Source organism: Catharus ustulatus, chromosome 3 (assembly GCF_009819885.2).
Source record: "Catharus ustulatus isolate bCatUst1 chromosome 3, bCatUst1.pri.v2, whole genome shotgun sequence".
NCBI lineage: Eukaryota > Metazoa > Chordata > Aves > Passeriformes > Turdidae > Catharus > Catharus ustulatus.
The window spans coordinates 25,898,975-25,913,829 of record NC_046223.1 but is presented as its reverse complement, the minus strand read 5'-3'; the positions used below and the strand labels follow the sequence as shown (position 1 = coordinate 25,913,829).

The 14,855-nt window shown below is 39.8% G+C and overlaps 1 protein-coding gene across 5 annotated transcripts in view; it reads right to left on the bottom strand.

Moving 5' to 3' along the window:
- The window catches only part of MTA3 (metastasis associated 1 family member 3), a 136,736-nt gene extending 122,519 nt beyond the window's left edge, over window positions 1–14,217 (bottom strand). For 3 of the 5 annotated variants that reach the window (XM_033054537.2, XM_033054539.2, XM_033054540.2), the window contains exons 1-3: window positions 13,564–13,669; window positions 11,457–11,524; window positions 9,529–9,622 (exon numbers count right to left, since the gene is read on the bottom strand). In XM_033054537.2, the coding sequence (XP_032910428.1) occupies window positions 9,529–9,622; window positions 11,457–11,524; window positions 13,564–13,591 (190 nt within the window). In that variant the 5' untranslated portion in view covers window positions 13,592–13,669. Of the gene's footprint in view, window positions 1–9,528; window positions 9,623–11,456; window positions 11,525–12,620; window positions 12,975–13,563; window positions 13,670–14,098 lie in introns of those variants that run through there. The other 2 variants (XM_042779103.1, XM_033054538.2) reach the window with 2 other exon arrangements.
- Window positions 14,218–14,855: the final 638 nt, after the last annotated feature.

The window sequence follows — 14,855 nt, the reverse complement described above, 5'->3', positions numbered from 1 at the left end:
AATATCACCGTCACAGTCCTTCACAAAAACAAGAACAGACAAATGAAAAATAAATTCTATCATTCAGTAGATCAAAACCAGGAAGATAGCTAATTTAGTCGTGCTGGTTTTGGATAGATGTTTAACCTGTTGTACAAGTAGAAAAGGCACATGCACTCACATTACCCCTGGATATGTGCATAAAGAGTGCTCTGTGCATAGCCCAGCAACTCTGCAACCTGTATGGAGAAGACATCCTATATACTGTCATAACTCCTCCAACAGGTTTTGGATTCAGGCAGTAGATGACAGTCAAAACGAACTACCTAGTTCCCTGAAGTTTCTTAGGAATCTGATATTGGAGAACAGGCTTTTACTGAAAACACTGCATTTTTTACCACTCAAACTTTTTTCTGTTCATGGGAGGGATGTATTCTACACCAGTACAAAACAATCTCTGCAAGGATCACACAATCATTTGTCGAATATCAAAACCAGTAGCAAAGCAGATTTACACTACAAATCTCCACTTGATCAGAGAGGGCTACAAACAGTAACTGAGATAAAAAACAAAATATGGATCAAACAGACAAAATGCACTGCAAAATAGCACAGCCATTCTGCCACTCACTCCATGTGGTTTGGGGCATGACAAACTCAATGTATTTGCTGAATTTGAGTCCTGTTACTTGTGCAGCCTGCCTTTAACAGAAAGAGTTTACAGACAAATCACACAGCTACTTTTCACATTCGTCTTATCTGTGACTTCTACATGGTCCATAATATCTCACACCTTATATATATCTATAACTATATATATATATATATGCACATATACACACACGCAGCACTGCATGAATCAGCTTGGGCAGGAGGCACAACACTCATTCTCACACAGAGCCTTGCCCAAGCCAAAAAGCTCCACCTCTACCAGCATGTGTGGAGTTACAGGCATTACATGAGTATTACCAAGGGCAACTATTGCACTCTTCATTCCCCTGCAGAATACAGAAATTCAAGGATTACTGCTGGTAAGGCTTTAAATCATCTGATTCCCGAATCACCCATTTAACTGCCACTGCATGATGGGAAAGTCGTTCTATATTAATAGTGAGTTTACATCATTCAGATTTATAAATTATATAAACTACTGATTCAATTAGACTACTAGAGAACTCTTTGAAGATGTGAAACCCATCTCTAATTGGAGCTTTACAGATAGAGATAACCTAACAATGTTTTTGTAGTCTAAAATGTATGCCTCAGGTGTTTTGGTACAGTGTGGGTGCCCTGGGAACAAAGTAGGAAAAGTCACTTAAAATTAAGAGCCAAGGGAAAACAAAAAGAAGTAGAACCATTTGATATTATGGAAATCTATTTATCTTCATGAAACAAAATGTTATGATCAATAATATCAATTTAAATGCTACAAATGTTTTGAGGGTACCAAGAAAATGGTGTAGGATCACTTGCATGCACAGTTAAACATGAAAGAGGCAGGAAAGCAGCTGAGAGAAAACAGTTACATGTTTTCCACAAAACAAGGAAACCCTGAACAAGTATATAATAATGGCATGCATATTTAAATTTGACCATGAGGAAATGAATCCTAAGGATCACAGGGAAATAGGCAAATGCACAATGCTTTGGCAATTTTCTGTGAATACCTCTAAAGACTCAAATGTGAAAAACTTATTTTGGGAGTAGAGCTCAAAAAGTGACACCTTTTGTACCCTACTGTGTACTTTACCAAGGAAACTTATTAATTAAATACTTCTGGTGTTTAGGTAATAAAAATAAAAACTGAGCTTCATATATCTGTTAAACAGTTTTAAGCATAAACATGAACTGATATTTTACAGCTTTCCACTCCTCACAGCAAATTCACAGAATTAATCCAGATTTTAGGTTTAGTTTGTTTTCACATTCAGAGAAATTGGCAGCAATGTATTCAAGCCTCCTAAGTTCTGTGTTCAGAAAATAAGATTGTTGAATTTGAAAGAAAATTAACCTACACACACTTACCCCAAAAGTTTATACTTTGGAGGTCTAAAGATGAAGCTAGCAGTTACTAACTAGACAGTCCATGCAAAAATTCAGATGTAGTTATACAAATTGAACAGAGTAGACAATTTTTTATATGTGAAGAAACCATGCATGATCCAAATGCAGATCACACATACACAGGTTGAAAAAAAAAAAAAAGTGGCTTTCCATAAGAGCTAAGAACTCATAAAATTATGAACTCAGTTGTAAAGCCATTCATCCATTAAGAGAAGGTCATTAACATTCACAATTTAACAAGCCACTCTGCACCAATGGAGGAGCCTGAGCCACAGAATAATTCTACAAGATACTTGGGGCTGACAGTAAACTTGTTAATGAGACAATATAACTACTAATTCTAAATGTCAGTCACAAAAAGAATACTCAGATATTGTCAGAAGCAAAACACTTCTCATTACTGCTTCTTTATTGCTTTCACTGTTGAGGAGAGAAAACATTCACAAGTTCTTGAACAAAAATCAAATTAAGAAAACACATAATTTATGACACTACCTAAAGCACCCTTGAAAAGAATAATTGGGAGCCTTGAGACAAATTTTTCCTTGGTGACAAGAAAGTAGTTTTTGACAAGGCTTTATGTATTTCAGCAAGTTCTCAATTTTCTCCACTCTCTTTGGATAAATTACATTGGGATTCTCTTTGGTAAATGAAGGAAAACTTGACATTCCCTTGTCTCAGGAGATCAGAGATCATATCTTCCTCACAAAATCCCAAGCTCATTTTCAATGAAAGTCATAGTTAGACTAATAGAAGCGCCTTAGCATAAAAGCTACTCTGCCACTGATTAAAGAATTTGTTATCAGTATTATCCTTAAAGGGTCCTCCTAGGGCGTGTCTCTCCCACATCACAGACTTCAGGATTCCCAGAAGCAACACAACATACTTGAATTTGCTACTGCTTAGTTTACATGTCTCTATCAGACAACTGTAAATAAGTATTAACATGCAAAATTCCAACAAAAGTAACTTTGGAACCTATACACCTAAATTTCCTGGGTTACTATATTTGGGTTTGTCTCCGTTCACCACCCCATCTTCAAAACAAACCCAAGAGTCTTCTGATGAGTTGTCACAAACAGGGACTTCTGAAAAACCTGTCTTGTCCTCGAAGAGAAAAGGACAATTATGTGAGATCAAAACTTATTTTCTCCTAATTCTTAGTATGTGTGTGTGTGGACAGAGCTGCAAACAAAACACTAGTTTGTATTTACAGCAGTCCTGAGATTAACAAGGCAGTATCTCACTGAACCAGTTACACGAGTCTGCTCACCCACTCCTCAGGCATATCTAGCAGCCAAGCCCTCTTCCTCATACACAATTCAAGAGCCTCTCCTACCTTTTATTCCCAGCTCTGCCTTTCCAGGCCTTAGTTCCTTTTTCTCCTATCCAACCTGAAAAAATGGTATCTTGCATCACAGTGTGATATCAACAGATCTCTTTTCTTAACAGCAAGCTAGAGAGGCCTTCTCACCAAGCGCAATTGAAAAAATGAACTGTAAACTAACAGAACACTTTCCAAAAGCCACAAAATTCCACATAAGTGTTACTTACACTACTGTAAGAGACACAAATCAACTGAACTTTTGAGCTCTAGAGACTTACTTTGTTTTTTTTTTTTGACCAACGCGACCATAAGCAAGACCAAAAGAGCATTCACCATAGGGTTGATTTTATTGTTTGGAACTACTTTTTTTTTTTTTGAGAAACAATTAAGAATTATTTCCACATTTAAAATTATGAAGATAATGAAAACGGATTGTATGCAATAGAAGAGTTAATATTTGTCTCTTGGGTTCATTTCACCAAAGGTGCTTCTAAGTGAACATAGGTTGCAAAGACAACAGGTATCAAGGGAAGTAGTGAAACCAAAAAAAAAGAAAAACAACCAGCAAAAAAAAACCAAAAAGAAACCCCAAAAACCAATTTAGGATTTCAAATAATATCTCCAGTCAAAACATACTTTTCATGCTAAGACATTATGTGACTTGAATTAGGTAATATCTTAAAGTGATTTTTCAGAAAAAAGGATGTGGTTAAAGAAATGTTGTATCCTTTATGAATAACTGGGTGATTTGATGTCCAAGAACTACTACGACAAAAAAGAACCACCAAAAAAAAAAAAACCCCAAGTTTCTGGTTGTGTTACAATCTGATTGGAAAAAAATAGCTATAGTATTTTATTAAAGTTTTGAATTATAGTGAGTCAAATATGTGACCAAGATAACAGAACACTGAAGAACACAAGGTGTTTTAGACATTTTACTCTGGACTCCTTTTCTGAATCCCCAGGGTCTCCAGTCTCCACACGCATAGCTTTTTCCATACAACTTTCTAAATTGTATTTTTTTCATTGTTGAAGAGGGCAGGAAATATTCTCATGTTTTTCCTGGAGTTGAGTACTAAGAATACCACTATGCAACAGCAACCATATGTTGACAAACCTGATGACACACAAAAGAAATTCACATTTCAGTTTTGTGTATCTTTGGGAACATCAATGAGCAATCTGGTAAACACTACTGCTCAAGTTAAGCTCATTTACTTAACATCTTCGGTGATACCGGCTAACCTGCTGCTCTACTGAAATAAAATGCTTCTCAAAAATCAGATGGACTATTAACAGCTTCATTCACTCAGGTGCATCTGGAGCGTTGGTAGTCAACATCAACAATAAGCAAAATATTCCTCCCCTCAAATACAAAGCACCTTTAAGTGAAGGTAAGAAGGCTCAGCAGCAGCTAAACTGCTCTGCAAGATAAAGTCATTTCCAGAAATGCTGGAACATTGCTGATATTGTATAGAAAATAAACTACGAGTGTTTGTGAGGTGCTTTGAGATCTTTCAACAGCAACTACAAAAACATATTGGTATATTTAATATTTTTCACCAACTTTAATAAGAACTTCTAATAGAAGCACTGCTTTACAGGCAAAAAAGTTGAAGTATAGAGAGAATACCGGATTTGCTTCTGATTGCAACATATCAATGTCATACGAAGGTCACAACTGAGTACAGACTCCAGCATTTGATGATAAAATTTAGTGGGCCGGCAGTGTTCAGTCAAACGCTGGATCTTGGCAGTCTTTTCCCACCCTAATGATTGTTTAACCAGGAATCACTAGCAGGATTCTTCTGCTCCTAGATATCTTTCATGTACAAAAATTCTGTAGCAGAAACACTATTTTACAAAGCAACATGACATGAAACATGACTGATTAAGAGCAAATGAAAAACATCTTTAAAAATGTGCATCAAGAAAAGCCAGTAAGTGATCTCTAACAAGAACAACTGAGATTGAACATTATTATTTTTTGTCAGCTTCTGTAATCTAGAAAAAATTAATTTTACCTTTCATCTCAGTCAATGAAACCAATATCTCAGAGTTTTTTTTTTTAATTGAGTACTGTCTCATTCACAAAGAATATCAGTTGTGTTAATAAGAAAAAATACATTCTACATGGGCTTTATCACAGACCCAGAAATATTCTTGGCATTTAGTCAGCATCTCAGCACACCTAAATGAAACAAATCCTTTTAATAAATCAGAAGATGAAGGACTCCAACAACAGTAATTTTTTTTATATCCTCACCAGATGGTTGACTAGGCAAAAGTTGGCTGAGGTGTTGCAGTAAGAGAATGACTTCAGACATAGCATTACATGATAACACACAATCAGATAAAGAACTTAAAGTGCAAAGAACTGCAAAAAATGGCATCATGCACTCAGGTCACCCCACTCAGCTTCAAGAAAGTAGTAGTGAATAAACCTCAGATATGGTATGGTTCTTAGCATGGTCCCTGTGTAGGGCCAGGAGTTGGATCCAATTATCCTCATGTGTCCCTTGTAATACAGGATATTCAATGATTCTGTGATAAATCCATTGCAAAAAAAGAAAATACAGAACTTGAGCCCTTTGCTGTAACCCAAAACCAGTGCTGGTACAAAGCTGATACAGTCTCCTCTCCACAGCTATTAAAACCTTGCCCTAAAATACTTACATTAATTCTACTGAAGATAAAGAATCATCTACATTTTACAGATTCAGCTACAGCTGGTAATTTCTCAATCACCCCATTTAGTTAGGAAATGGCTATGCCACCCCTTTATGTTTGCTTCACCCATTTTAATGAGCTGAGTGTTTCTGTCCCAGGTCTCCAAGTTCACTCGCTTACGCACCCAGGTATCTGTTGCAATATCTGTCTCTTGTTCTGCCTGCCATCCTCTATTCATCTCTCTGCCTTCTTTTCCCCTCCTCACAGCAAGCCTTACTCTGTTGGTCAATTCTTTCATGCCAAGAAAGGAGCAGCCCCCTCACAGTGACCCTGTGGTGATGACTACAAGCTAAATGCTGGTGAGAGTTAACAGCCCAAAAGAACTCTTGCTCAGCTCAGGAGGCTACACAGGATCAAGAAGCTGATCCTGGACAGTATTTTGGTTTGTATTTCAAGCTGACCTTACCATAAACTCCATTTTATAGTAACATAAATCAAAGGTGAAAAAACAGTCCTCAAGTGCCCATAAAACATTCCAAATCCCCGGATTTAAGTGGTTACAGTCAGCTTCTAAAACTACTCCCAGATCTAAATTGATGTCATACATGATGCTGGTAGACAAATAAAAATTTCCTTAATTAAATTCCACCTGAAACACTTATTTTATTTCCAGGGAAAAAAAAAGAAGGCAATACAATTTCCTCTAATATTAGTGACATTCTTTGAAAGCAAAGGAACTTCTCTGTACCTGAGTATTTTAGAATGGCCTAAGGAAAACCTGTTTCCCACCTCAAATTTGAAATATTTTGGAAGATAACTTAAAAGAAAAGCAAACAAACAAAAAATCCCCAACCACATTTAAAACACCAACCAACGAAAAACAAACAAAAACCCCCAAACAACAAAAAACAAACAAAAACCCAACTCCCCCAAGAAACACCACCACCACCCTAGGAGAACAATATACCAACTCCTTACCAGTGATAAAGTCACAGATCAGCTTTACTCCATGTTTCCAAAACCTACTTTAGAATGACGCTGAAACTTTCTCAAGTTACTAAAAATTTATTTTTAAAGTTCCAAAACATTTTCTTACAATGCTATTTGCTTTTTTTAGTAAATGGGACCATACCTACATCTCAAAATGTAACCTTCAGAAATCGACACATCAATCCAAAAAAACCCAACCCTCACCTGCCAAAATCTTGAGAAATGCATAACTCAGACCAGTTTTCTCAATCATAAAAAAAAAAAAAAAAATGCTAGCAATACAAAATACCATTAGAAAAGATCAAGCAGATCTTATACTCAAGACTTCTCCAACAGGCACACAGGAGAAATCAGTGTCTGAATAGAGTTTCCATTCCTTAAGCAACTTTATCTTTTAACATTTATTTTCTACCAAATCAGGTAGAAGTGTTGACACATCAACATGTTTATCTATAGAAGAACATTTCCAAAACATTCAATTCATAAATATACAAATATTTTGTTTACAGACACCATATTTTTAAACAGAACACTGTGTTATTCCAGAATGAAAGCCTTCAAATTGATTTGACATTTAACTACATCTGCTCTGTGAGCTATAGGAAGCTCTAGGAGAACAATCCTTCTCTATGTGCCATCCTCTGTAACTGTAACAAACATCTGCTGAGAGAACTTGGCACTACAGATTCCACAGATGTGCCAGAGAAAATCTTCATGGACAAACTTAATTCATAAGAGTGCTGGGTTAGAAGGCTCATAACCTGTGAGACACAGCCATTCTAAAGGTGTTCGTTTAACCAGCTGTGAATCACATTTCTGTTTTCTCACTACAAAACCACAAGAGAATCCCAGTAGAGAAAACATGATGGAAGACTCCATGGCACTCCTAGTGACACCAACAAACCCCTTAGTGTGCTATAGAAGGGCAACAGACCACCAACAAGCCCCTTCTACCAGAGTGTTGGCAAAACAGAAATCTACAACTCACAAAGGAAAAAGAAAAATCTTATTCACTTCTCCAGATTGAACAATACCCACAGGACTAACATACCCTTTTCTAAAAAATAAGTCAAATTTAAAAAATTATTTTTGAATTTCATAAAAGTATTCACAATAAAGTCATCCTTTTCATACTTTTTTGCCCTCTCCATTAGAAAAGAAAAAAAAAAAAAAATGTTAGAAAGTTTAGTGAAGCTCACTTTAAGTTCTATATTTCTATACATATCAGCTGGAAGAATTCAAAAGACTAATGATTGTGGGGCCTGATGATCATGATCATAAATAGGTCACAAATAACTATAGAGTGTACCCAACTATGTACAACAAATATGAAATCATTTTCTTAGTACATAAGCAAGATATATTGTCTTCCCATATAAACCAAGCTAATACCTCATACTATGTACTCAAATCAGTTTCACCTCTCTAACACCAATAAAAGAATAAAACAAAAACCAAAGGTTGGCTGTTTCTCTTCACTAACCATACCTGGATGGTTACAAGAGCTGGTCATTAAAGAAATTGCTGAGGTATCTTTAAAGCACCTAATTACACCATCATATATCTGCACTACAAAGTTGGCATTAGCTAATGTCTTTCAAGAAACTCATCCAGATAAATTAGAGATTTATAACCCCTACATAATTTATTCACAGATTAATTTTGAAAGCTCAAACATAATATATAATCAAAATGATATTTAATAGCATATGGCAAGAAATTTTTGGGATGTTGATGTACTTCACATTCCAGTTATTTACAAATATGAGTGGAGTATTTTGCAAATTACTGATTCCAACCCAGATTTTTTTAGGTTCTTAATTATATTTTCAGAATTGTATTTTTTTGTCTTCATAATTATATTTTTCATAAAGTAGTTATGGAACAACATGATACTTCAGTTGTATACCAAATGGAAGACACCAAAAAAAGTTAAGTTCATGGCAAAAAATTGGGCTTTTTTCACCTATTACCACTTGTTGTTTATCTGAAGAAAAAAAAAAAAGAAAAAACACCAACTCCCTATTTTTTGATTAATACTGACATTTAGCATAAGTGAACATAACAGCTCTTTTGGAATCTCCAGTGATTTCCAGTCCCCAAGGATACATTTCACTCCTTACATCAAGCAATACAAGTTTACGTCTAACTCAAAAAAGTCACATCAAATAATCAGAAGTGCTCTTAAGCTTAAATTGACTTACAACCAAGAATTACTTTTGACATCAAAAAAAAGAAATGCAGCTGTATCTTCCAGATGAAAAGATACTTTTTTGTTTCCAGATGAACAGTCACAATCACACAGATACAGCTTAACTTAATTCCCAGAAGCAACTGATAGGAGCAGGAGAATATCAGATAATACTAAGCAACTAACTGGGTATTAACAAATGCCTAACATAAATACATATTTCACATGCCAAAAAAACCTACAATTTTAAGCAGTTGCAGAAACTGAGCAGGTTGTGTTAGTAAAATGCCCTATACCATCTACTTACTAGCATGCTTATCTGCAAGCATTATAAGGCTGTTAGAAATATCTCTTCGCCTGTAAAAACACACCACTTTTGCTTCCACATTCCCATTAGCAGTCTGCAAAAGAGAGAGAAAATCAAGTCAGAATGTATCCCTCCTCAGTTGAGTAACACAAATTAAATGCTCTCTGCTTGGAGTGCTCCCTCATATCAGTAGTTCTCACATGATCAGTCAAGCTGAAATCAACAGAATTACTCCAATAAATAAAATCTTCTTGAGAGAGGCTAGCACCAATTTCAGGCCAGACAAGAGGATTAACTACAATTATTGAGTCCTCAGAAATTATATTTTATTCAGAGGTGCAATGCCAGTATCATGCTAACATAAGAGTCCTTCAGAAATGTTAGAATCCCGTGAACGTTTCTTTACAATCCAGCTTTGGACAAAAATGCACATTTCAAAGTACTCTTGCATTTTTTCAAAATCTCATTTAATATAACACTTATTGAAAAAGTCTTTTCGAAAGACTTTTGAAAGGTTTATTTGAAAAAGTCACAACAGCTCCTAAAATAAAAGAGCTATTTAGTTTAGTATTGTTTTCATTACTCATTATGGGGACCATGATCTGTTATAAAGAATTTGCTACTATTTGAAGAACTGTGTCCTCCTCCTTGAAGGGTACAAAAGTACTTTTTTACCTTGAGCTACTTATTTCATACTAAAAAAAATGTAATGTTTTGATTAAGTTTCTTACCAAAAAAAAAAAAAATATTGTCTCTGGTAGAACAATAATCAAAGCATTTCATTACACTTTCATGTAACATCTCCACATTTGCTTGATACCTTTAACACATGAAAGCAAACCATTCACATTCAAGATGTCTGGACTACAACCTCCAACCTCTCTTTCAGAAAAAAAATAAATAAAAAAATCAATACATGACTCTGTTTTACCCTGCACGAGCAAGATTAAATTACAGCAATGCAGTTTAAAAATAATAAACATTATATTCAATACATTATTGGAATCAGGTCAATTACTGTGAGTAAAAATTTTTCTTCCCCAATAGAAGTCAAAAATTATTTGCCATGCACAAGTTCAGGGGATGTTGTGTTGGACAGCACTAACAGTTAATGTGGTTGATGTCTGCTATAGCATAATATTTGTGTTCCATTAATGAGAAGAAAGCCACTTGCAGGTCACCAATTTTTTTATTCACTTTCTAACCACTGGGAAAAAAAATACCTTAATGATTACCTTACATCATGATAGGCATTTTGACAATTAACTTTTGAAGTAGTGCATCAGTAAGTTTTAATACTGCTTGAAAGAAAAGCAAAAAAAATAATACATTTAGAAACTTCATACTATTCTTAGTAGTGTAAGAGTGAAGAAAAATAATCATGCTTTCCACAAAATGACAGTAAACAGAGCCCCCATTTTTTAGGAAAATACACTCAGCATGAGACAGAGAACATAGTCTGTACTTTATTCAAAAGCCCATTCTTCACTACAGCTGCCAACAGCAGAGCAATAAACAGCCACAGAAGTCACATATTCTGTTATTTGATCACTGCAAAGTCTCGCTGGTACCTGCCAGCTCTTCAGGCATCTATCTAAAAGCAGACACATTACATGATGGCTGCCATTCCAGATGGATTCACAGTGTCATCGTCAGCCAGGGAATCAAATTCATTCATTTCTCCAAGAATCTAGAGAATTCACTAGAATTTTTTTTTTTCAGCAGAGTAATCTTGTTCATCAGGAATGAGCAACTGGGTGTTTCCTTAGGTAACAGGGCAGAATTAAAGGATATCACACAGCAAGTTTTCCACAACCACCAGAAAACCCTACCACAGTAGAAAACTTAAAGGATGAAAATAATTCTCAGGTTTTAACAAGCACACTGACTGTTGCCAAAGGTTAAGAAAGAATCTTGGATATTTGTACCTTGTTAAGTTCTTCAATTCTCCTAATGAGATATGGATTGCTGGAAGAATTTTCAAAATAAACATAATCTGCAAGGAAAAAAGGGAAAGTCACTGAAATACCAAAAACTATGTAAAGACATATCATTATTAGCGCAAAACTTTTCTTCTAAACCTAGTTTCCAAAGAGCTGAGATTTCTTCATAAATGTTGGGACAGTGATGTATTTCTATGTTGAGATTTAGTATAATTTGTTCCTAACTTCTGGTTATAACTGCACTACACCCGCTTTAACAACCAAGATGGAAAAAGTTAAATGCTTTGTGTTAAAGCTTACATAGTAATCCAGTAATCCACACACTTCCTAAACCTTGATAGAGAAGAAATAACTTCTCACAGTCGATTGGGGAAGATTTAAGAACTGAGCACTTCGGTGAGTTTTTATATTACAAAGATTAACATTTCTGTAAGAGAAGATACCTCACATTTATTATCAGGTACTGTGGCAGTAGAGTTGTGCCAATGAGTAATGTATGTTTTATGATACTTGCTCTTGTTATCTCTGTCCAGTAAGATGAAAACTATATTAAGCAGAAATTACCATGAGATTAGCCAGGATCTCACAGGACAAAGTCTCTTCCAGCATCATTAGTAAAAAAAAGTTTATGGTGTATGGAAATTTACTCATATCCGGAAAGCTCCCATGTAACATACAAATAATTGACATGCACATTTCCTTTAATAGTTTTCTGAAAACTTGTTTTTGTCCAGTGAAAAAATACCCATCAAATGCCAACCACATTTTAAATTTGATATTGGACTCCCGCACCGTGCAAACTTTATTTTTAAAACTGGGATGAGAAACTATAACAATGTATAAATGTCTTCTGCAACACTTTGACACTATGATACAACGAACAGGCACTTTAGGTAGTTCTAAGGAAAGAATGTGATCTCTGGATAGTGTTTACGAATGCTTATTAAGATTACAACGAAAAAAAAGAGAATTGGTGACCTAAGAGGTAAACCCTACCCACTGCCTGCTCAGAGAAGGATTACTTTCATGAGTAAAGACTGATGGGACTACAATCCAAATGCCCTAATGAGGGAGCATGCAGATAGAAGATTCGCGGCTCTGTCAATGTATCTCAAAACATTAGCAGAAAGGGATTCAAACTATCATCACCCCTCATTTCCACGCATCTTCTCTCTCAGCTCTGGCTGTTGGGAGCAGGAGGACAGAGCGATTTTTGAGCACCCAGTGCCGCACACCTCACTGGAGCGGTGCACCTGAGGCACAGCACTGGGCACACCGCCACGCTCGCTCCCTCCGTGAGGCAGCCGAAGTTAGCCGTGGCATTTTCCATACAGGCTGGGGATGGGAAGAAAACGTGCGCCGTGCTTTCCACCGCCTAAATGCCCTCTCCCCCCCGCCCTCCGAGCAGTCACGTATCAGGGCGCTCCTCAGGGGTCACGGCGGTGAGCAAAGGAAGCTGACAGAAATCCCCCGGTTACACAGCCGGATTAATTATTTATCCCCGGCAGAGCGAGGAAGGCGCGGAGAAACTCCGCCGCGGTAGCAGCGAGGGAGGGCGCGGGGGCAGGGGCGCCGCAGGGAGCGCGGCGGCCCGGGGGGGCTCGGGCAGCCCGTGCGCACCGGCAGGGCCCGCCAGGCCGCGCTGGGGCCGGCCCGGCCCGGGGCAGCACGGCCGGCCCGCGGCCTCGCTCGGCCCCTCCGCCGCTCTCGGGGAAGGAGGCGAGGCGCGAAGGGCGGCCGTGCCCGGCCCGCGGTGCGGGGGCTGGAGCCGGCGGCGCCGCTCCCCCCTTCCCCGCGGAGGGCGGCGCTGCCCTTCTCCTCCTCGGCGGCGGGGGCCGGGCTCCCACCCGGCGCACGGGGCTGGCGGGGGAGGAACCTGCGTCCTCCCCCCCGCCGAGGGCCCGGCGACCCTTTGCCGGACCGGCTGCCGCCTCCCGCCGCCCGGCCGGGCCCGGCCGCCGCGCTCGGGAGCGCGCCAGCCCGAGGGGCCGGAGCGCCGCTCTCCGCCCCGGCGCGCTCGGCCCGCGGCCCGGCGCGCTGCCCCGGCCGTGCGCGGGGGGCTCCGGGCGGGCGCTGCCGCGTCCCCACATACCTCCCACTCGGTACATGTTGGCCGCCATGTCTGCGCTCTGCGCCGCCCTCCTCCTCCTCCTCCTGCCGCCTCTGCCGGGCCGGGCTGGGCAAGGAGGGAGCGGCTCCCGCCGCCGCCCCCCCGCGCCGCGCTCGCCCCCACCCCGCGCCGCCACCCCTCCCCGCCCGGGCGCAGGACACAGCGCCCCACGGGGCCGCCGCCGCTTCCGGAGCCGCCGGCGGGGAAGGGGTTAAGCGGGCGCCCCCGCCGCTCCCCCCGCGCACCGGGCCCGGGGCGGGTCGCGGGCTGGGCCGGCCGCAGGTGGGGTGGGGCGGGCCGGGCCGGGGGAGGTGCGGGTGCGCGGCCGCGCTCCCCGCCGGGCCCGCAGCGCGACGCGTTCTGCGGGATCCAGCCGCTTTGTCCCTCTGCGGCCCGGGGGATTTTTTGGTGTTTGCCTCTTCCCCGGAGCGGCCGAGGGAATCTCTCTCCTCGGAGAGCTCTCTTCCCCAACTCCGAGTAGTATCCCTGAAAAAAAGTTTTGTTTCTTGCACGGCACCTGTTGGTGATGGGCTTGGCCCCTTTGTTCGCCTCCCGAGCGCGGTCCCGGCTCTGGCCCCGGGCACGGTTCCTCTCGGAGCTCCCCGCCGTCCGCTCTCGACAGGCAGCGGAAAACATCTACGACAGAATAAAGATAAATCTAGCAGCTGGTCTCGGAGGCAGGAAGCGTCGGAAAAGATGCTTTCAAATCATCCGATGAAAGAGATGTTTCAAAAACATCAATACTGATGTAACATGAAGCCATTTTGCCCTGTTTATACAAAGTTCACACCATAAGAAACAATCCACATACTTTACAAACAAATTGATCCTGCTGTGGCATGCTTCCTTGGAAAAGAAATGCTTGTTAGCATCTTCCTGTGACAAAGGGGATGATTTATTATTTGTTTTATGCTCCAGATATTGACACGTGCAGCTTGAGTCTTACCAAGCTAAAATTCCACTTCATCCTGAGCTGCAGGAAAGTGTGTTGATTAGAAGGAGGGATGATCCTCCCTGGTGTTTCAAACTATTATATCCTGTCTTCCCCATCCCCTCTAAGGAAATCTGGGACTATTAAGTTTTTGTCGACATCTAGGACACTTAATTTCTCAAGTGACTACAATTTTGCATCAAAACAGCAACTGAGAAACATATTTCTGAAACACATGTAACAGGTATATGATACAGTGATTTGTACTTTTAAAAACAGCAGCACATTCAAGCATGGAAAGAAAAAAAAGGGGAACTTTCTTCTATTGAACATCTGTGGGAGC